The sequence below is a fragment of the Oncorhynchus clarkii genome, chromosome 18 (assembly GCF_045791955.1).
Source record: "Oncorhynchus clarkii lewisi isolate Uvic-CL-2024 chromosome 18, UVic_Ocla_1.0, whole genome shotgun sequence".
NCBI classification, from domain to species: Eukaryota; Metazoa; Chordata; class Actinopteri; order Salmoniformes; family Salmonidae; genus Oncorhynchus; species Oncorhynchus clarkii.
In genome coordinates, this window is record NC_092164.1 from 59,911,287 (window position 1) to 59,929,851 (window position 18,565).

An 18,565-nucleotide genomic window follows, 5' to 3' on the forward strand; every position below is an offset into this window, starting at 1 on the left:
AGGCTTCCTTTACAATGTCACTTAGGTTAGTATTGTGGAGTAACTACAATGTTGTTGATCCATTATCAGTGTTCTATCACAGCCATTAACCCCTAACTGTTTTGAAATCCCTGAGCAGTTTCCTTCCTCTTTGACAACCGAGTTAATAATTAATAACTTCACCATGCTCGTAGGGATATTCAATGTCTGCTTTTTTTTTTTTTACCCATCTACCAATAGATGCCTTTCTTTGCGAGGCAGTGGAAAACCTCCCTGGTCTTGGTGGTTGAATCGGTGTTTGAAATGCACTGCTAGACTGAGGTACCTTACAGATAATGGTATGAGTGGGGAACAGAGATTAGGTCATCATTAAAAAATCTTGTTAAGTACATACAATTTTTTTACTCCTGAATGTATTTAGGTTTGCCATAACAAATGGGTTGAATACTTCTTGACTCAAGACATGGAGAGTGCTTTTCATTTTTTGTTAATTAGTAAAAATTTCAAAAGACATAATTCCACTTAGACATTAAGGTGTATAGTGTGTAGGTCAGGGACAAAAACTAAATTGAATCCATGTTAAATTCAGGCTGTAACAACAAAATATGTAAAAAGTCAAGGGTTGCGAATACTTTCTGAAGGCACTTTATATGTCCACTCTTTCTCCATCCAACCATCTCTCCTTAACAAACACCATTCAAGCGCAAAGGGTGGGTGACAAATAAATCAGGCAGTCAAGTCAGAAGATGAAATGATGCAAAGCTGGAAGACTCATTATTAGAGGGAAATAAATGGTGTTGTTTTGGGAATACATGTATCTTCTAATGCGATAATGAAAGCAGTCCCAGTGCTCCATATCACATTACAAATGGCCACCAAAAAGCACATGGCTCGAGAACACATTAAGACTAGACTTGGATTTGGGTGGGAGAGCCTTTAAACAGGGAATGTAATTGCTCCATACAAGTAGGTTACGTCTCAAATGGCATCCTAATACCTATCAGGGGTCGGCAAAACGCGACCCCGCCAGTGATTTAGTAAAAAAATAGAATAATTAAATCGGATTTTTGTTTTTAGTCAAAAAAAAAAGCCTATCACCACCAGGAATTCAGCTAAACATTTTCATAAATATCCCCATGAATAAACATATGTGATTGTGTCTCGATGTAATCAAGCTATGAAATGAATGTTATTTTCAAATACATCTCTTTTTGGGCTTAGTTGTGATCAATTTGCAGGGTACAAATGATTTGAATTATGTTCTGGCCCACCCAACCATCCGCGTTGACAAAAATCGGCCTGCGGCGAACAGAATACAATCTGGTCTTTCAACATCACAACCACCCGCTTCACACTTTAATAATGCTGCAGTACATTTATGTAAATCTATATTTCATTAAATCTATATAGAGAGAAGTTATGTACTGGTAGTTCAATGTGCAGTGTATAAACTAGAGACAGAATACTTTATTTTCACAGGTGTCGTAAGTCTATCATCAGCACCCATATTCAAAAAGAGTGCTGATCTAGGAACAGACCTGTCAATAAAAGGTTAAACTAATCCTAGATCAGGACTCCTGCTCTAAGGACGCTTTATTAATACGGACCCCCAATTTGGACAATTTCCCAATGAAGTAATTTTCCAATTAACAATAACTAAATGAAGAGGACCTAAGTGGAAAACAAGTATATTTCAGACAGAGAGAATTGTGGAGCAAAAGAGGATTATAATTGAGTGATAACATTAAGACATAATAAGCAAACGTTATCCAAATGAAGTCATCGCGTGTACGGATCTAGTTCCTGACAGTGATATCCAGGGGAAAACCATTTTAAAAACCTAAATCAAAATAACAAGACAGCCTACATTAAAAACACTTTTGTCGGCTGTGTAACCAGGGCCATTTGCAGAAGGATTAAAGTGCAACAGAGAAATAACTTTCACTCAGCAACATCTACCACACTAGTAAACATTAAAGAAACAACGAGAAATACAAACAGATAACACTAAAAAGGTGTCAACTACCTCAAACTCAATATTTGCTCCTGAGAGTATAACACATGAAGAAAACATGTACAAGAACCTTGCAATATTGTCATATCCAACTAGGCCTAAGTCTTTGTTCATGAAGAGTTCATGAAAGCCTGGGTCCTATACCGATTGAGCTGCTCATCAGGTCACACCACTCAACCTACCGGAACAAAGAGCATTCCCTTTTACAGAACCCTATCAGCTAAACCTGGCCCAAAGGAAGAGATCCAGTCCAATCGAGAGAGAGAGAGAGACGATGAAGCACGAGAGAGAGAGAGAAAGAGAGGCGATGAAGCACGAGAGAGAGAGAGCGAGAGAGAGACGATGAAGCAAGAGAGAGAGAAAGAGACGATGAGGCACGAGAGAGAGAGAGAAAGAGAGGGGATGAAGCACGAGAAAGAGAGAGGGGGGATGAAGCACGAGAGAGAGAGAGGGAGAGAGAGAGAGAGAGAGAGAGAGAGGGGGGGGGCTGAAGCGCGCGCGAGAGAGAGAGCGAGAGCGAGAGAGCAAGAGAGCGAGACGATGAAGCAAGAGAGAGAGAGAGAGAGAGAGAGAGGCGATGAAGCACGAGCGAGAGAGGGGATGAAGCGCGAGAGAGAGAGAGAGAGAGGATGAAGCGCGCGAGAGAGAGAGAGAGGATGAAGCGCGCGAGAGAGAGAAATAGAGAGAGAGAGGATGACTTGTTGACACATCGTAAATAATTAACAAAAAACAGAGCAAACTAGAATGCTATTTGGCCCTAAACAGAGAGTACACTGTGGCAGAATACCTGACCACTGTGGCAGAATTTTCAATGATGTTTGTTCTTCACTTGTTGCCCTTTTCTTGTGGCAACAGGTCACAAATATTTCTGCTGTGATGGCACACTGGGATTTCCTGACCACTATGACTGACCCAAACTTAAGGAAAGCTTTGACTATGTACAGACTCAGTGACCATAGCCTTGCTATTGAGAAATGCTGCCGTAGGCAGACCTGGCTCTCAAGAGAAGAAAGGCTGCCCACAAAATGAGGTGGAAACTGAGCTGCATTTCCTGTTAAATGTATGACCATATTAGAGACATATTTCCCTGAGATAAACAAAGAATTCGAAAACAAACCCGATTTTGATAAACTCCCATATCGACGGGGTGAAATCCCAGTATGCCATCACAGCAGCAAGATTTGTGACCTGTTGCCACAAGAAAAGGGCAACCAGTGAAGAACAAACACCATTGGAAATACAACCCATATTTATTTTCCCTTTTGTACTTTAACTATTTGCACATCGTTACAACACATAATGACATTGTTAAAGTCTTGATTATTTTGGAATTTCTGTGAGTGTAATGTTTACTGTTCATTTTTATTGTTTATTTCACTTTTGTATATGACCTACTTAACATAGGTTTCCATGCCAATAAAGACCATTGAATTGAGTGAGTGAGAAGGGGCTAAAGAGAGAAGGAAGGGATAAAGAGAGAGAGTAGTAGTAGTGGTATTAGTAGCAGAAGCAGTAGTAGTAGTAGCAGCAGCAGTAGGTATACTCTTAGTTCTATTCAAGTTGGATTTTGGGTTGAAATTTGAATAACATTCACCAAACATTAGGCCTACAAATTTCTTCTCCTTGTAGCGTAATGATACATGTAACCTGGGGGCCTTAGCAGCAGCTTGACAGGGAGGTTTTTAGTGCCAACTTCATTATTCTCCCTCCTAGAGGCTCAGCCATCAATGACCTTCAAAGACAAATTTCTGTTGATCCTAAGGCTGCGATAAGGCGGAACTAACGACTGCTATAAATCTGTCCGCTTTCACTTGAGTGGCACCAATCTACCCCAGCCATTCAGGGGATAGACAACGAGGAGGAGAGACCCATCTCCCCCAGCCATTCAGGGGATAGACGACCAGGAGAGATCCATCTCCCCAGCCATTCAGGGGATAGATAGATGACCAGGAGAGATCCATCTCCCCAGCCATTCAGGTGATAAATGACCAGGAGAGATCCATCTCCCCCAGCCATTCAGGTGATAAATGACCAGGAGAGATCATCTCCCCCAGCTATTCAGGGGATAGATGACCAGGAGAGATCCATCTCCCCCAGCCATTCAGGGAATAGACGACCAGGAGAGATCCATCTCCCCAGCCATTCAGGGGATAGACGACCAGAAGAGATCCATCTCCCCCAGCCATTCAGGGGATAGATGACGAGGAGATACGAGGGAGGACAGAGCGATGCAACATTAACCCGATTGATTTTTTACACACACAACAGCCCCGCCGTGAATCATGCAAAATTCACAGAGGCACAACAAAAACGACATCAGTCTTGTTAGGCAGGAAAACAATATGGATGTGAGGTGCGACGCGGGGTCTTATCGCTGGCAGGCGGATAGAGGGGGAGGAACAGAACAAGAACTACAGAGAAGAGGGGGGAGGCATATTTCATTCAAGAGAAAGGAGGGAGAGGGACTGAAGGATGTTGTTCTGGAAACCAATGAGAAGGCCATACGGTACAGTAAAGGGATGCTTTGACCATCCACAGGTTTATACGAAACAGGAACCGATCTAGACCCCAAAGAGCAAGCAGAGACAGTAGCATAGGCCAGGGAAAACTAGGTCCTCTATTGGTTTCTTCCATCTAAGGAGTTTTCCCTGGCCTATGCTACTGTCTCCGCTTGCTCTTTGGGGTCTAGATCGGTTCCTGTAAAGCACTTTTTGACAACTAGATAAACTAATTCATTTACCTACACGTACAAATGACCTCGACTAAACTGTACCTCCACACATTGACTCGGTAGTGGTACCCCCTGTATATAGCCTCGTTATTGTTATGTAATTGTGTTACTTTATAATTGTATTTTTTACTTTAGTTTATTTGGTAAATATTTTCTTAACTCTATTTCTTGAACTGCATTGTTGGTTAAGAGCTTGTAAGTAAGAATTTCACAGTAAGGTCGACACCTGTTATATTTGGCGCATGTGACATACAATTTGATTTGATTGGTTGATGGATACACAAAGATAAGAGGTGTTGGTCTCAGCATTGACTCCCCGTCAAAATAAAGGTTAAGTAAAATAAAAAGAACACACGTACAGACACACGAACACAGACAAATACGAACACAGACAAATACGAACACAGACAAATACGAACACAGACAGACACACGAACACAGATATACGAACACACACAGACACGCGAACACAGACAAATACGAACACAGACAAATACGAACACAGACAAATACGCGAACCCAGACACACGAACCCAGACACACGAACACAGACATACGAACACAGACATACGAACACAGACACACGAACACAGACACATACGAACACAGACACACAAACACACAAACACAGACACACAAACACAGACACACAAACACAGACACAGACACAGACACACAAACACAGACACACAAACACACGAACACAGACACAGACACACGAACACAGACACACGAACACAGACACACGAACACAGACACACAAACACAGACACACAAACACAAACACACGAACACAGACACAGACACACGAACACAGACACACGAACACAGACACACGAACACAGACACAGACACACGAACACAGACACACGAACATAGACACACGAACATAGACACGCGAACATACACACAAACAGACACACGAACATAGTCACAGACATACGAACACAGACACACGAACATAGACACACGAACATAGACACACGAACATAGACACACGAACATAGACACACGAACATAGACACACGAACATAGACACACGAACATAGACACACGAACATAGACACACGAACATAGACACACGAACATAGACATACGAACATAGACACACGAACATAGACACACGAACATAGACACACGAACATAGACACACGAACATAGACACACGAACAGACACACGAACATAGACACAGACATACGAACACAGACACACGAACACAGACACACGAACATAGACACAGACATACGAACACAGACACACGAACCCAGACACACGAACACAGACATACGAACACAGACACAGACATACGAACATAGACACAGACATACGAACATAGACACAGACAGAGACATACGAACATAGACACAGACAGAGACATACGAACATAGACACAGACATACGAACATAGACACACGAACACAGACACACGAACACAGACACAGACATACGAACACAGACAGACACAGACATACGAACACAGACATACGAACATAGACACAGACATACGAACATAGACAAAGACACAGACATACGAACATAGACACAGACACAGGCATACGAACATAGACACAGACACAGACATATACACAGACATACGAACATAGACACAGACATACGAACACAGACATACGAACACAGACACAGACACACGAACACAGACACACAAACACAGACACACAAACACAGACACACAAACACAGACACATCTGAGGGAGGGAGGGATGCTCTGGTCTATTGTCCTCCCCGGTTCCTAATTACCAGTATGACTCGTTAGTACTTGGTGATTTACGCCATCCCACTGCTTGCCCCGGCCCTCCGCTAAATTTCACCAATTACTCTAATCATCACGGAGGGGTAAGGTGTTAATTAAGACGTAGCCCAGGTTGGTCATGTACTGCCTGGCTAAGCTCAGTGGGCCTTTAAGTCCTGGGGTGTGTTCAGTAGGGAACGCCATAGCAAAACCTTTCATAACGGAAAATGAAAACAAGCGTTTCTTATTAGACAAGTTCTGGTTGTTCCGCCCCCATTTCACTTCCCTTTTAAAACCTTTTCTCCTCACTGAACATGAACCTGATCTACACTGAATAAAAAAATATATAAACGCAACATGCAACAATTTCAATGATTTTACTGAGTTAGTTAATATAATGAAATCAGTCAATTGAAAAAAAAATCTTAGTCCCTAATCTATGGATTTCACATGACTGGACAGGAGCGCAGCCATGGATGAGCCTTGGAGGGCATAGGATCACCCACTTGGCAGCCAGGCCCACCCACTTGGCAGCCAGGCCCACCAACTAGGCAGCCAGGCCCACCCACTAGGCAGCCAGGCCCACCCACTAGGCAGCCAGGCCCACCCACTAGGCAGCCAGGCCCACCCACTAGGCAGCCAGGCCCACCCACTTGGCAGCCAGGCCCACCCACTTGGCAGCCAGGCCCACCCACTTGGCAGCCAGGCCCACCCACTTGGCAGCCAGGCCCACCCACTAGGGAGCCAGGCCCACCCACTAGGGAGCCAGGCCCACCCACTCAGAATGAATTTTTCCCCACAAAAGGGCGTTATTACAGACAGAAATACTCCTCAGTTTCATCAGCTGTCTGGGGACTGGTCTCAGACGATCCCACAGGTGAAGAAGTTGGATGTGGAGGTCCTGGGCTGGCTTGGTTATACATGGTCTACGGTTATGGACATACTGCCAAATTATCTTAAACGGCTTATGGACGAGAAACGAACATTCACTTCTGTGGCAACAGCTCTGGTGGACATTCCTGCAGTCAGTATACTAATTGCACGCTGCCTCAAAAACTTGAAACATCTGTGGCATTGTGTTGTATGACAAAACTGCACATTTTAGAGAGGCCTTTTATTGTCCCCATCACAAGGTGCACCTGTGTAATGATCATGCTGTTTAATCAGCTTCTTGATATGCCACACCAGTCAGGTGTATGGATTATCTTGGCAAAGGAGAAATGCTCACTAACAGGGAGGTAAACAAATTTGTGCACAAAACTTGAGAAAAATAAGCTTTCTGTGCGCATGGAAGAATTCTGGGATCTTTATTTTCAGCTCATGAAACATGTTGCGTTTATATTTTGCTTCAGTATAGAAAGGGATATGCATCCTTCTGGTGCAGACAGGACATGTGAAAGGCCTTAGCAATGTCATCTATCCCAATTGTGAATGTGTCATTGATAACAGTGACAAAACTCTTCCCACTCTCTGTGCGCTTCCATTAACCTGGACTTTGCCCAGCAAGTGTGGGGTTTTTGAGATTGTAATATCCTTTGACAAAAGAGTATTATTAATGTGAATTACACCTATCGAGCTTTCCACTGGATGTGAGCACAGTGGGGAGGAAGAAATCTGTAATTAGATGTCAATCATTGACGTGTACAATAACAGACGTTGGCTTCCTTTGTAAGGTTTCTCCCCGTTTGAAAAATCACGGGGAAAAAAAATTAACTGTTCACATATCTTATGCACTTTCACACTGAACAAAGACAGGAGCTATTCCAGGTGTGTATTCCTTCTGCCTTGCTGTGTCAAAGCCCTGGCCAGAGGAGCCATGTTGTCTTTTCCAGAGACCTGCTGCTGCTGCTGCTCTTTCCTTCGATTGACGACCTTGTTCTAATCAACGTCAAGAATAGGAGCCTGGAACAATTTTTAAACTTTGTTGCAGATCCTTATCAGTCTCCTGGTGTCAGAGTGGAGGAACTGAATTTCTGCCACTGTACGCGCAAACGCCAAGATCGATTGATCGATCACCTGTAGACTGTTATCCTTCCATCATGTCATCTTCCTCTCCGAGAGCGCCACTCAAAACCCTGTTCAGGTTAGATTGGGGTGAGGGCCTGGCCATATATTCAAAGTGTCTTAGAATGAGTGCTGATCTAGGATCAGTTTAGCATTTTTGATTACAATGAATAAGATTACAAGGACAAGGTGGACCTGATCGTAGATCAGCACTCCTAAGATGAGATGCTTTATGAATATGGGCCAAGGCCTGCTTTTAGGCTGATAGCCAGTGAGGGGGGGGGGTCATCACTATCTAGCCATGCTACAAAGCAGAGCTCTACGCTGACTTGTTTTTTTACAAGGAGCACATGTGTGCCTAAGTTGAAAAATGTAGGCACACACACAAAAGAATTTGGGAACACAATACAAAATATTTGAGGTAATAAAGCTAGAATCCTTCATTATTCTAGGTATACTGGTGCTCTTAAAGGGAAACGCACAGCTAAATATTTAGGCACATATGCAAGCCAAATAGTCGTACAGTAGAGCTCTGCAATGTTCTCTCTGACATTGGGACTTAAGCATGATTCTGGTGATAAAGTCAACTATGTCCTTTGTAGTAGCATAGTCATCTATTGATTTCAGAGGAGATATTAAGAGTGGAGGAGGAGAAGACAGGTTATATAAGGTCTCTCCCAGAATTCAACACTCCTGAAACTCAGGGGCAGATGGGGAGGAACTTACATCTTCCACACTTCTGTTAAATTTAGCCCAGCACAGAGAAACAGCAGATGTTCTGAGAGAGACAAAAACCGAGAGAGACCGACGGACAGAGACATACACACACACACAGACAGAGAGACATCCAGACAGAGAGACACAGAGAGAGAGAGAGAGAGAGACAGGCATCAAAGCCAAAGGAACTGAGTAACATTGAGAAATGCTATAAATGGAAAGAATGCAGTTTGGAAACCTACCAAAAAACAATTAGGCAACAACAAATTCAATCCCTTTTAGACAATTTCCTGGGTAAAATGTTTCACTGTAATAGTGAAGGTGTAAACTTGGCAGTAGAAAATCTGAACAGTATATTTGACCTCTCAGCTTCCCTATCAAATCTAAAAATCTCAAATAGAAAACCGAAGAAAATTAACAACAATGACAGATGGTTTGATGAAGAATGCAAAAATCTAAGAAAGAAATTGAGAAACCTGTCCAACCAAAAACATAGAGACCTGGAAAACCTGAGTCTACGCCTTCACTATGGTGAATCACTAAAACAATACAGAAATACACTACGGAAAAAGAAGGAACAGCATGTCAGAAATCAGCTCAATGTAATTGAAGAATCCATAGACTAACCACTTCTGGGAAAATTGGAAAACACTAAACAAACAACACAGAGAATTATCTATCCAAAATGGAGATGTATGGGTAAACCACTTCTTCAATCTTTTTGGCTCTATAACAAAACATATACATGATCAAATACAGATCTTAGAATCAACTATTAAAGACTACCAGAACCCACTGGATTCTCCAATTACATTGAATGAGTTACAGGACAAAATAAAAACCCTCCAACCCAAAAAGGCCTGTGGTGTTGATGGTATCCTCAATGAAATGATCAAATATACAGACAACAAATTCCAATTGGCTATACTAAAACTCTTTAACATAATCCTTAGCTCTGGCATCTTCCCCAATATTTGGAACCAAGGACTGATCACCCCAATCCACAAAAGTGGAGACAAATTTGACCCCAATAACTACCGTGGAAAATGCGTCAACCGTAACCTTGGGAAAATCCTCTGCATTATCATTAACAGCAGACATTTCCTCAATGAAAACAATTTACTGAGCAAATGTCAAATGGGCTTTTTACCAAATTACCGTACAACAGACCATGTATTCACCCTGCACACCCTAATTGACAATTTGCCGATGATCTGGTGCTTCTGTCACCAACCAAGGAGGGCCTACAGCAGCACCTAGATCTTATGCACAGATTCTGTCAGACCTGGGCCCTGACAGTAAATCTCAGTAAGACCAAAATAATGGTGTTCCAAAAAAGGTCCAGTCACCAGGACCACAAATACAAATTCCATCTAGACACTGTTGCCCTAGAGCACACAAAAAACTATACATACCTTGGCCTAAACATCAGCGCCACAGGTAACTTCCACAAAGCTGTGAACGATCTGAGAGACAAGGCAAGAAGGGCATTCTATGCCATCAAAAGGAACATAGATTTCAACATACCAATTAGGATTTGGCTAAAAATACTTGAATCAGTCATAGAGCCCATTGCCCTTTACGGTTGTGAGGTCTGGGGTCCGCTCACCAACCAAGACTTCACAAAATGGGACAAACACCAAATTGAGACTCTGCACGCAGAATTCTGCAAAAATATCCTCCGTGTACAACGTAGAACACCAAATAATGCATGCAGAGCAGAATTAGGCCGATACCCACTAATTATCAAAATCCAGAAAAGAGCCGTTAAATTCTATAACCACCTTAAAGGAAGCGATTCCCAAACCTTCAGAGTACACAGCGGCAGAATACCTGACCACTGTGACTGACCAAAAGTTAAGGAAAGCTTTGACTATGTACAGACTTAGTGAGCATAGCCTTGCTATTGAGAAAGGCCGCTGTAGGCAGACATGGCTCTCAAGAGAAGACAGGCTATGTGCACACTGCCCACAAAATGAGGTGGAAACTGAGCTGCACTTCCTAACCTCCTGTCCAACGTATGACCATATTAGAGATACATATTTCACTCAGATTACACAGATCCACAAAGAATTTGAAAACAAATCCAATTTTGATAAACTCCCATATCTACTGGGGGAAATTCCACAGTGTGCCATCACAGCAGCAAGATGTGTGACCTGTTGCCACATGAAAAGGGCAACCAGTGAAGAACAAACACCATTGTAAATACACAACCCATATTTATGCTTATTTATTTTCCCTTGTGTTCTTTAACCATTTGTACATTGTTACAACACTGTATATATATATATATGTATGTATAATATGACATTTGTAATGTCTTTATTGTTTTGAAATTTCTGTATGTGTAATGTTTACTGTTAATTTTTATTGTTTATTTCACTTTTGTATATTATCTACCTCACTTGCTTTGCTTTGGCAATGTAACACATGTTTCCCATGCCAATAAAGCCCCTTGAATTGAATTGACACACAGAGAGAGAGAGAGAGCGAGCGAGAGCGAGAGCGAGCGAGAGCGAGAGCGAGAGCGAGAGCGAGAGCGAGAGCGAGAGCGAGAGCGAGAGAGCGAGAGCGAGAGAGAGAGAGAGAGAGAGAGAGAGCGCGAGAGCGAGAGCGAGAGCGAGAGAGAGAGAGAGAGAGAGACAGACAGGAGTGTGTGTGTGTGTGTGGGGGTGACCTTTACCACAGGTCTCTGTCCTGAACGCCACCCTATTAAGACCAGAGACCAAAGTAGTGCCCTATGGGGAACAGGGTGCTGTTTGGGACACAACCAGAAGTAGACACTGACCTGCTCCACCCACACCCCTGAGCCTTCCTCCTGAGCCCACAGGATCATGGTCTTGTCCATGGAAGCAGAGAGCAGGCTCAGAGACTGGTGCTGGTCGCCACCTGTAGGGGAGACAAAGAGCTTCACAATGAAGGAACACAGTAGTGAAATCGCCCCTAGATGCTAAACTGTACCTAGGAGAAACGTCTTCCTCGGAGCCACAATACAGCAACGCGGGTTGGATGGATAAAAACATCATGAAAGTACCGCAGCGGACAGACGGTGGGTGAGTGATGTGAACTATTAAAAGAGTTCAGGGTTCACCCTTTCTGATGTCATGGGCGTGTGGAACAAATCACTCTCCCTCCATCCCCATGAAATCATTTAGTATGACACCTCCACATCACAGTGAAATAAGTCAAGTGTGATCTGGGGAACAAATGGCGTATAGGTTGACAGTAAAGTACCTTTGATGACAGGGGGCTGCCAGTGGACTCCATAGACCTTGTTCTCGTGGCCGGCAAGGACTGACTCTAGCGTCACTGCAAATGCGGAGGACGCATCTGGGGCAAAAATACAACATGCATGAATCTAAAGTCGAACGGTATGATTGTACAATCACAAACTCATCCACATTTGTGTGATAACTTATTCAGTTAAAAGGCATGTTTTAGAATTGTACGGTTGTTGCCAGGGATCGAACAATTCAAATTTCCCCCGATTAAAATAACACGACATTTAAATATAAAGGCATCGATTCAACGAACATCAACAATGATGACATTCACATTAATGATCACGTGATTCTTGATTCTTCTTGTTAGACAGACATTGAAACAGACTGTGAAAGTGACTCAAACCTGACTTTGATTTAATCATTCATTTTTAATAATTCTAATCAACACATTTTTCTAATGAAACCTGATGCTGTCTGCTCACCGTTCTGTGTCAGTGTAAAGACATCTTCAGACATCCTAATGGCGCGTTCTTCCTGCGCGTTTCTCTTCGTCCTAGACTTGGCAACCAGCCTCCAAACCCGGATCAGACAATCCTGAGCACAGCTGGCCAGTAACAGATCCCCGTCTGCCAGCATAGAGGTAGACATTAGTTGATTTTAATTTAACCTTTATTTATTAACCTTGAACCTTTTTTATTAACCATTAACCTTTATTTATTAACCTTTAACCTTTATTTATTTATTATTTATTTATTAACCTTTAACCTTTATTTATTAACCTTGAACCTTTTTTATTAACCATTAACCTTTATTTATTAACCTTTATTTATTAACCTTTAACCTTTATTTATTAATCTTTAACCTTTATTTATTAACCTTTAACCTTTATTTATTAACCTTTAACCTTTATTTATTTATTATTTATTTATTAACCTTTAACCTTTATTTATTAACCTTTAACCTTTATTTATTTATTCTTTATTTATTAACCTTGAACCTTTTTTATTAACCATTAACCTTTATTTATTAACCTTTAACCTTTATTTATTAACCTTTAACCTTTATTTATTAACCATTAACTTTTCTTTATTTATTACAATTTAACCTTTATTTATTAACCTTTAACCTTTATTTATTAACCTTCAACCTTTAATTATTTATTCTTTATTTATTAACCTTTAACCTTTATTTATTAACCTTTAACCTTTATTTATTTATTCTTTATTTATTAACCTTTAACCTTTATTTATTTATTCTTTATTTATTAACCTTTATTTATTAACTTTTATTAATTGAACCTTTATTTATTCCGGGGGTGGCAGGTAGCCTAGTCGTTAGAGCGTTGGACTAGTAACCGAATGGTTGCAAGATCGAATCCCTGAGCTGACAAGGTAAAAATCTGTCTTTCTGCCCCTGAACAAGGCAGTTAACCACTCTTTTTCCAACTACGACTACCTGGAGAAGAGAGCGAGGAGAGAGGTTGAAAGAAACGGGGTGATTAGATGGCCATGGTAGTATGAGGGGACCAGGACACCAGGGCTAATACCCTTACTCCTGTGACGAGAGGGGACCTTTAGTCACCACAAAGTGTCAGAACATTGGCTGAACCATGTCCTAACAAGGGCTGGAATGAAAAAGACTGATCTCAAAAGACAGGGCCGTGGAAATAGCTGCTTGAAGGATACAGTGTATCTGAGAGAGGGGGGAGAAATAAAGCATTGACTGGGCTCTGCTGCAGCCGTTTCATGCATTATGGAAAGACGTCCGTCTACAAAAGTGAAATCTAATTAAACAGACGTCCCAGTCATAAAAGGACACATTTTCATTTTCTTTTACCCTTTTAAGGTGGAGAGCAATTTTACCCTGCCTGTGGGGCTGGTGCATATAAATTAATCTCTGACAGCATCCCAAACGGCACCCTATTCCCTATATAGTGCACTACTTTCGATCAGAGTCTCTGGTTAAAAATAGTGCACTATGTAGGGAATATGGTGCCATTTGGGACACAGTGTGTCTCTGCCAATACTGGCCGACCAGCTTGGAGTAAGTCATCAACTGAGTGGGATAAGTCTAGTGATGAGGGTCGGTGAAGGAGATGGAATAGCTTTTACAAACCCTGGGGTGCATCCCAAATGGCACCCTGTGCACTACTTTTGACCCGGCCCAATAGGGCTCCCGAGTGGCGCAGCGGTCTAAGGCACTGCACCTCAATGCTAGAGGCGTCACTACTGTATCGCAACTGGCTGTGATCGGGAGTCCCATAGGGCGGCGCAAAATTGTCCCAGAGTCGTCCGGGGCAGGGGAAGGTTTGGCCGGGGCAGGGGAAGGTTTGGCCGGGGCAGGTTTGGCCGGGGCAGGAGAAGGTTTGGCCGGGGCAGGTTTGGCCGGGGCAGGGGGAAGGTTTGGCCGGGGCAGGGGAAGGTTTGGCCGGGGCAGGGGAAGGTTTGGCCGGGGCAGGGGAAGGTTTGGCCGGGGCAGGTTTGGCCGGGGCAGGGGAAGGTTTGGCCGGGGCAGGGGAAGGTTTGGCCGGGGCAGGTTTGGCCGGGGCAGGGGAAGGTTTGGCCGGGGCAGGTTTGGCCGGGGCAGGTTTGGCCGGGGCAGGTTTGGCCGGGGCAGGGGAAGGTTTGGCCGGGGCAGGTTTGGCCGGGGCAGGGGAAGGTTTGGCCGGGGCAGATTTGGCCGGGGCAGGGGAAGGTTTGGCCGGGGCAGGGGAAGGTTTGGCACGCCACCATTGTAAAATAAGAATTTGTTCTTGACTGGCCTAGTTAAATAAAGGTAAAATAAAATAATTTATAAATAGGACTCTGATCAAAAGTAACACACTATATAAAGGGCATACAGTGATACATACAGTGATACATGCAGCCATTTATGATGTAGCCCTGAACAGAGCACTGCTGGAGAACCTCTGGAGTGGTTTACACAACCACCTGTACCTACCTAGTCATCAGGGTTACACAACCACCTGTACCTAACTAGTCAGCAGGGTTACACAACCAACTGTACCTAACTAGTCAGCAGGGTTACACAACCACCTGTACCTAACTAGTCAGCAGGGTTACACAACCACCTGTACCTACCTAGTCAGCAGGGTTACACAACCACCTGTACCTAACTAGTCAGCAGGGTTACACAACCAACTGTACCTAACTAGTCAGCAGGGTTACACAACCACCTGTACCTAACTAGTCAACAGGGTTACACAACCACCTGTACCTAACTAGTCAGCAGGGTGACACAACCACCTGTACCTAACTAGCCAGCAGGGTGACACAACCACCTGTACCTAACTAGTCAGCAGGGTTACACAACCACTAGTCAGCAGGGTTACACAACCACCTGTACCCAACTAGTCAGCAGGGTTACACAACCACCTGTACCTAACTAGCCAGCAGGGTGACAGAACCACCTGTACCTAACTAGTCAGCAGGGTTACACAACCACTAGTCAGCAGGGTTACACAACCACCTGTACCTAACTAGCCAGCAGGGTTACACAACCACTAGTCAGCAGGGTTACACAACCACCTGTACCTACCTAGTCAGCAGGGTTACACAACCAACTGTACCTACCAAGTCAGCAGGGTTACACAACCACCTGTACCTAACTAGTCAGCAGGGTTACACAACCACCTGTACCTAACTAGTCAGCAGGGTTACACAACCACTAGTCAGCAGGGTTACACAACCACCTGTACCTACCTAGTCAGCAGGGTGACACAACCACTTGTACCTAACTAGTCAGCAGGGTGACACAACCACCTGTACCTAACTAGCCAGCAGGGTTACACAACCACTAGTCAGCAGGGTTACACAACCACCTGTACCTACCTAGTCAGCAGGGTTACACAACCACCTGTACCTACCTAGTCAGCAGGGTTACACAACCACCTGTACCTAACTAGTCAGCAGGGTTACACAACCACCTGTACCTAACTAGTCAGCAGGGTTACACAACAACCTGTACCTAACTAGTCAGCAGGGTTACACAACCACCTGTACCTAACTAGTCAGCAGGGTTACACAACCACCTGTACCTAACTAGCCAGCAGGGTTACACAACCACTAGTCAGCAGGGTTACACAACCACCTGTACCTAACTAGCCAGCAGGGTTACACAACCATCTGTACCTAACTAGCCAGCATGGTTACACAACCACCTGTACCTAACTAGTCAGCAGGGTGACACAACCACCTGTACCTAACTAGTCAGCAGGGTGACACAACCACCTGTACCTAACTTGTCAGCAGGGTGACACAACCACTTGTACCTAACTAGTCAGCAGGGTTACACAACCACCTGTACCTAACTAGCCAGCAGGGTTACACAACCACCTGTACCTAACTAACCAGCAGGGTTACACAACCATCTGTACCTAACTAGCCAGCAGGGTTACACAACCACTAGTCAGCAGGGTGACACAACCACCTGTACCTAACTAGTCAGCAGGGTGACACAACCACCTGTACCTAACTAGTCAGCAGGGTGACACAACCACCTGTACCTAACTAGTCAGCAAGGTTACACAACCACATGTACCTAACTAGTCAGCAAGGTTACACAACCACCTGTACCTAACTATCCAGCAGGGTTACACAACCACTAGTCAGCAGGGTGACACAACCACCTGTACCTAACTAGTCAGCAAGGTTACACAACCACCTGTACCTAACTAGTCAGCAGGGTGACACAACCACCTGTACCTAACTAGTCAGCAAGGTTACACAACCACCTGTACCTAACTAGTCAGCAGGGTTACACAACCACCTGTACCTAACTAGTCAGCAGGGTTACACAACCACCTGTACCTAACTAGTCAGCAGGGTTACACAACCACCTGTACCTAACTAGTCAGCAGGGTTACACAACCACCTGTACCTAACTAGCCAGCAGGGTTACACAACCACTAGTCAGCAGGGTTACACAACCACCTGTACCTAACTAGTCAGCAGGGTGACACAACCACCTGTACCTAACTAGTCAGCAGGGTTACACAACCACCTGTACCTACCTAGTCAGCAGGGTTACACAACCACCTGTACCTAACTAGCCAGCAGGGTTACACAACCACCTGTACCTACCTAGTCAGCAGGGTTACACAACCACCTGTACCTAACTAGTCAGCAGGGTTACACAACCACCTGTACCTACCTAGTCAGCAGGGTTACACAACCACCTGTACCTACCTAGTCAGCAGGGTTACACAACCACCTGTACCTAACTAGTCAGCAGGGTTACACAACCACCTGTACCTACCTAGTCAGCAGGGTTACACAACCACCTGTACCTAACTAGTCAGCAGGGTTACACAACCACCTGTACCTAACTAGTCAGCAGGGTTACACAACCACCTGTACCTAACTAGTCAGCAAGGTTACACAACCACCTGTACCTACCTAGTCAGCAGGGTTACACAACCACCTGTACCTAACTAGTCAGCAGGGTTACACAACCACCTGTACCTAACTAGCCAGCAGGGTGACACAACCACCTGTACCTAACTAGTCATCAGGGTTACACAACCACCTGTACCTAACTAGTCAGCAGGGTTACACAACCACCTGTACCTACCTAGTCAGCAGGGTTACACAACCACCTGTACCTAACTAGTCTGCAGGGTTACACAACCACCTGTACCTAACTAGTCAGCAGGGTTACACAACCACCTGTACCTACCTAGTCAGCAGGGTTACACAACCACCTGTACCTAACTAGTCAGCAGGGTTACACAACCACCTGTACCTAACTAGTCAGCAGGGTTACACAACCACCTGTACCTAACTAGTCAGCAGGGTTACACAACCACCTGTACCTAACTAGTCAGCAGGGTTACACAACCACCTGTACCTACCTAGTCAGCAGGGTTACACAACCACCTGTACCTAACTAGTCAGCAGGGTTACACAACCACCTGTACCTAACTAGTCAGCAGGGTTACACAACCACCTGTACCTACCTAGTCAGCAGGGTTACACAACCACCTGTACCTAACTAGTCAGCAGGGTTACACAACCACCTGTACCTAACTAGTCAGCAGGGTTACACAACCACCTGTACCTAACTAGTCAGCAGGGTGACACAACCACCTGTACCTAACTAGTCAGCAGGGTTACACAAACACCTGTACCTAACTAGTCAGCAG

At 44.1% G+C, this 18,565-nt stretch overlaps 1 protein-coding gene across 1 annotated transcript in view; it reads right to left on the minus strand.

Moving 5' to 3' along the window:
* LOC139373797 (elongator complex protein 2-like) overlaps positions 1 to 18,565 on the minus strand; it is a 64,670-nt gene that overhangs the window by 41,642 nt on the left and 4,463 nt on the right. Inside the window, exons 8-10 of the mRNA XM_071114800.1 lie at positions 12,906 to 13,049; positions 12,434 to 12,529; positions 11,988 to 12,088 (exon numbers count right to left, since the gene is read on the minus strand). Coding sequence (XP_070970901.1) covers positions 11,988 to 12,088; positions 12,434 to 12,529; positions 12,906 to 13,049 — 341 coding nt within the window. The remainder of the gene's footprint in view (positions 1 to 11,987; positions 12,089 to 12,433; positions 12,530 to 12,905; positions 13,050 to 18,565) is intronic.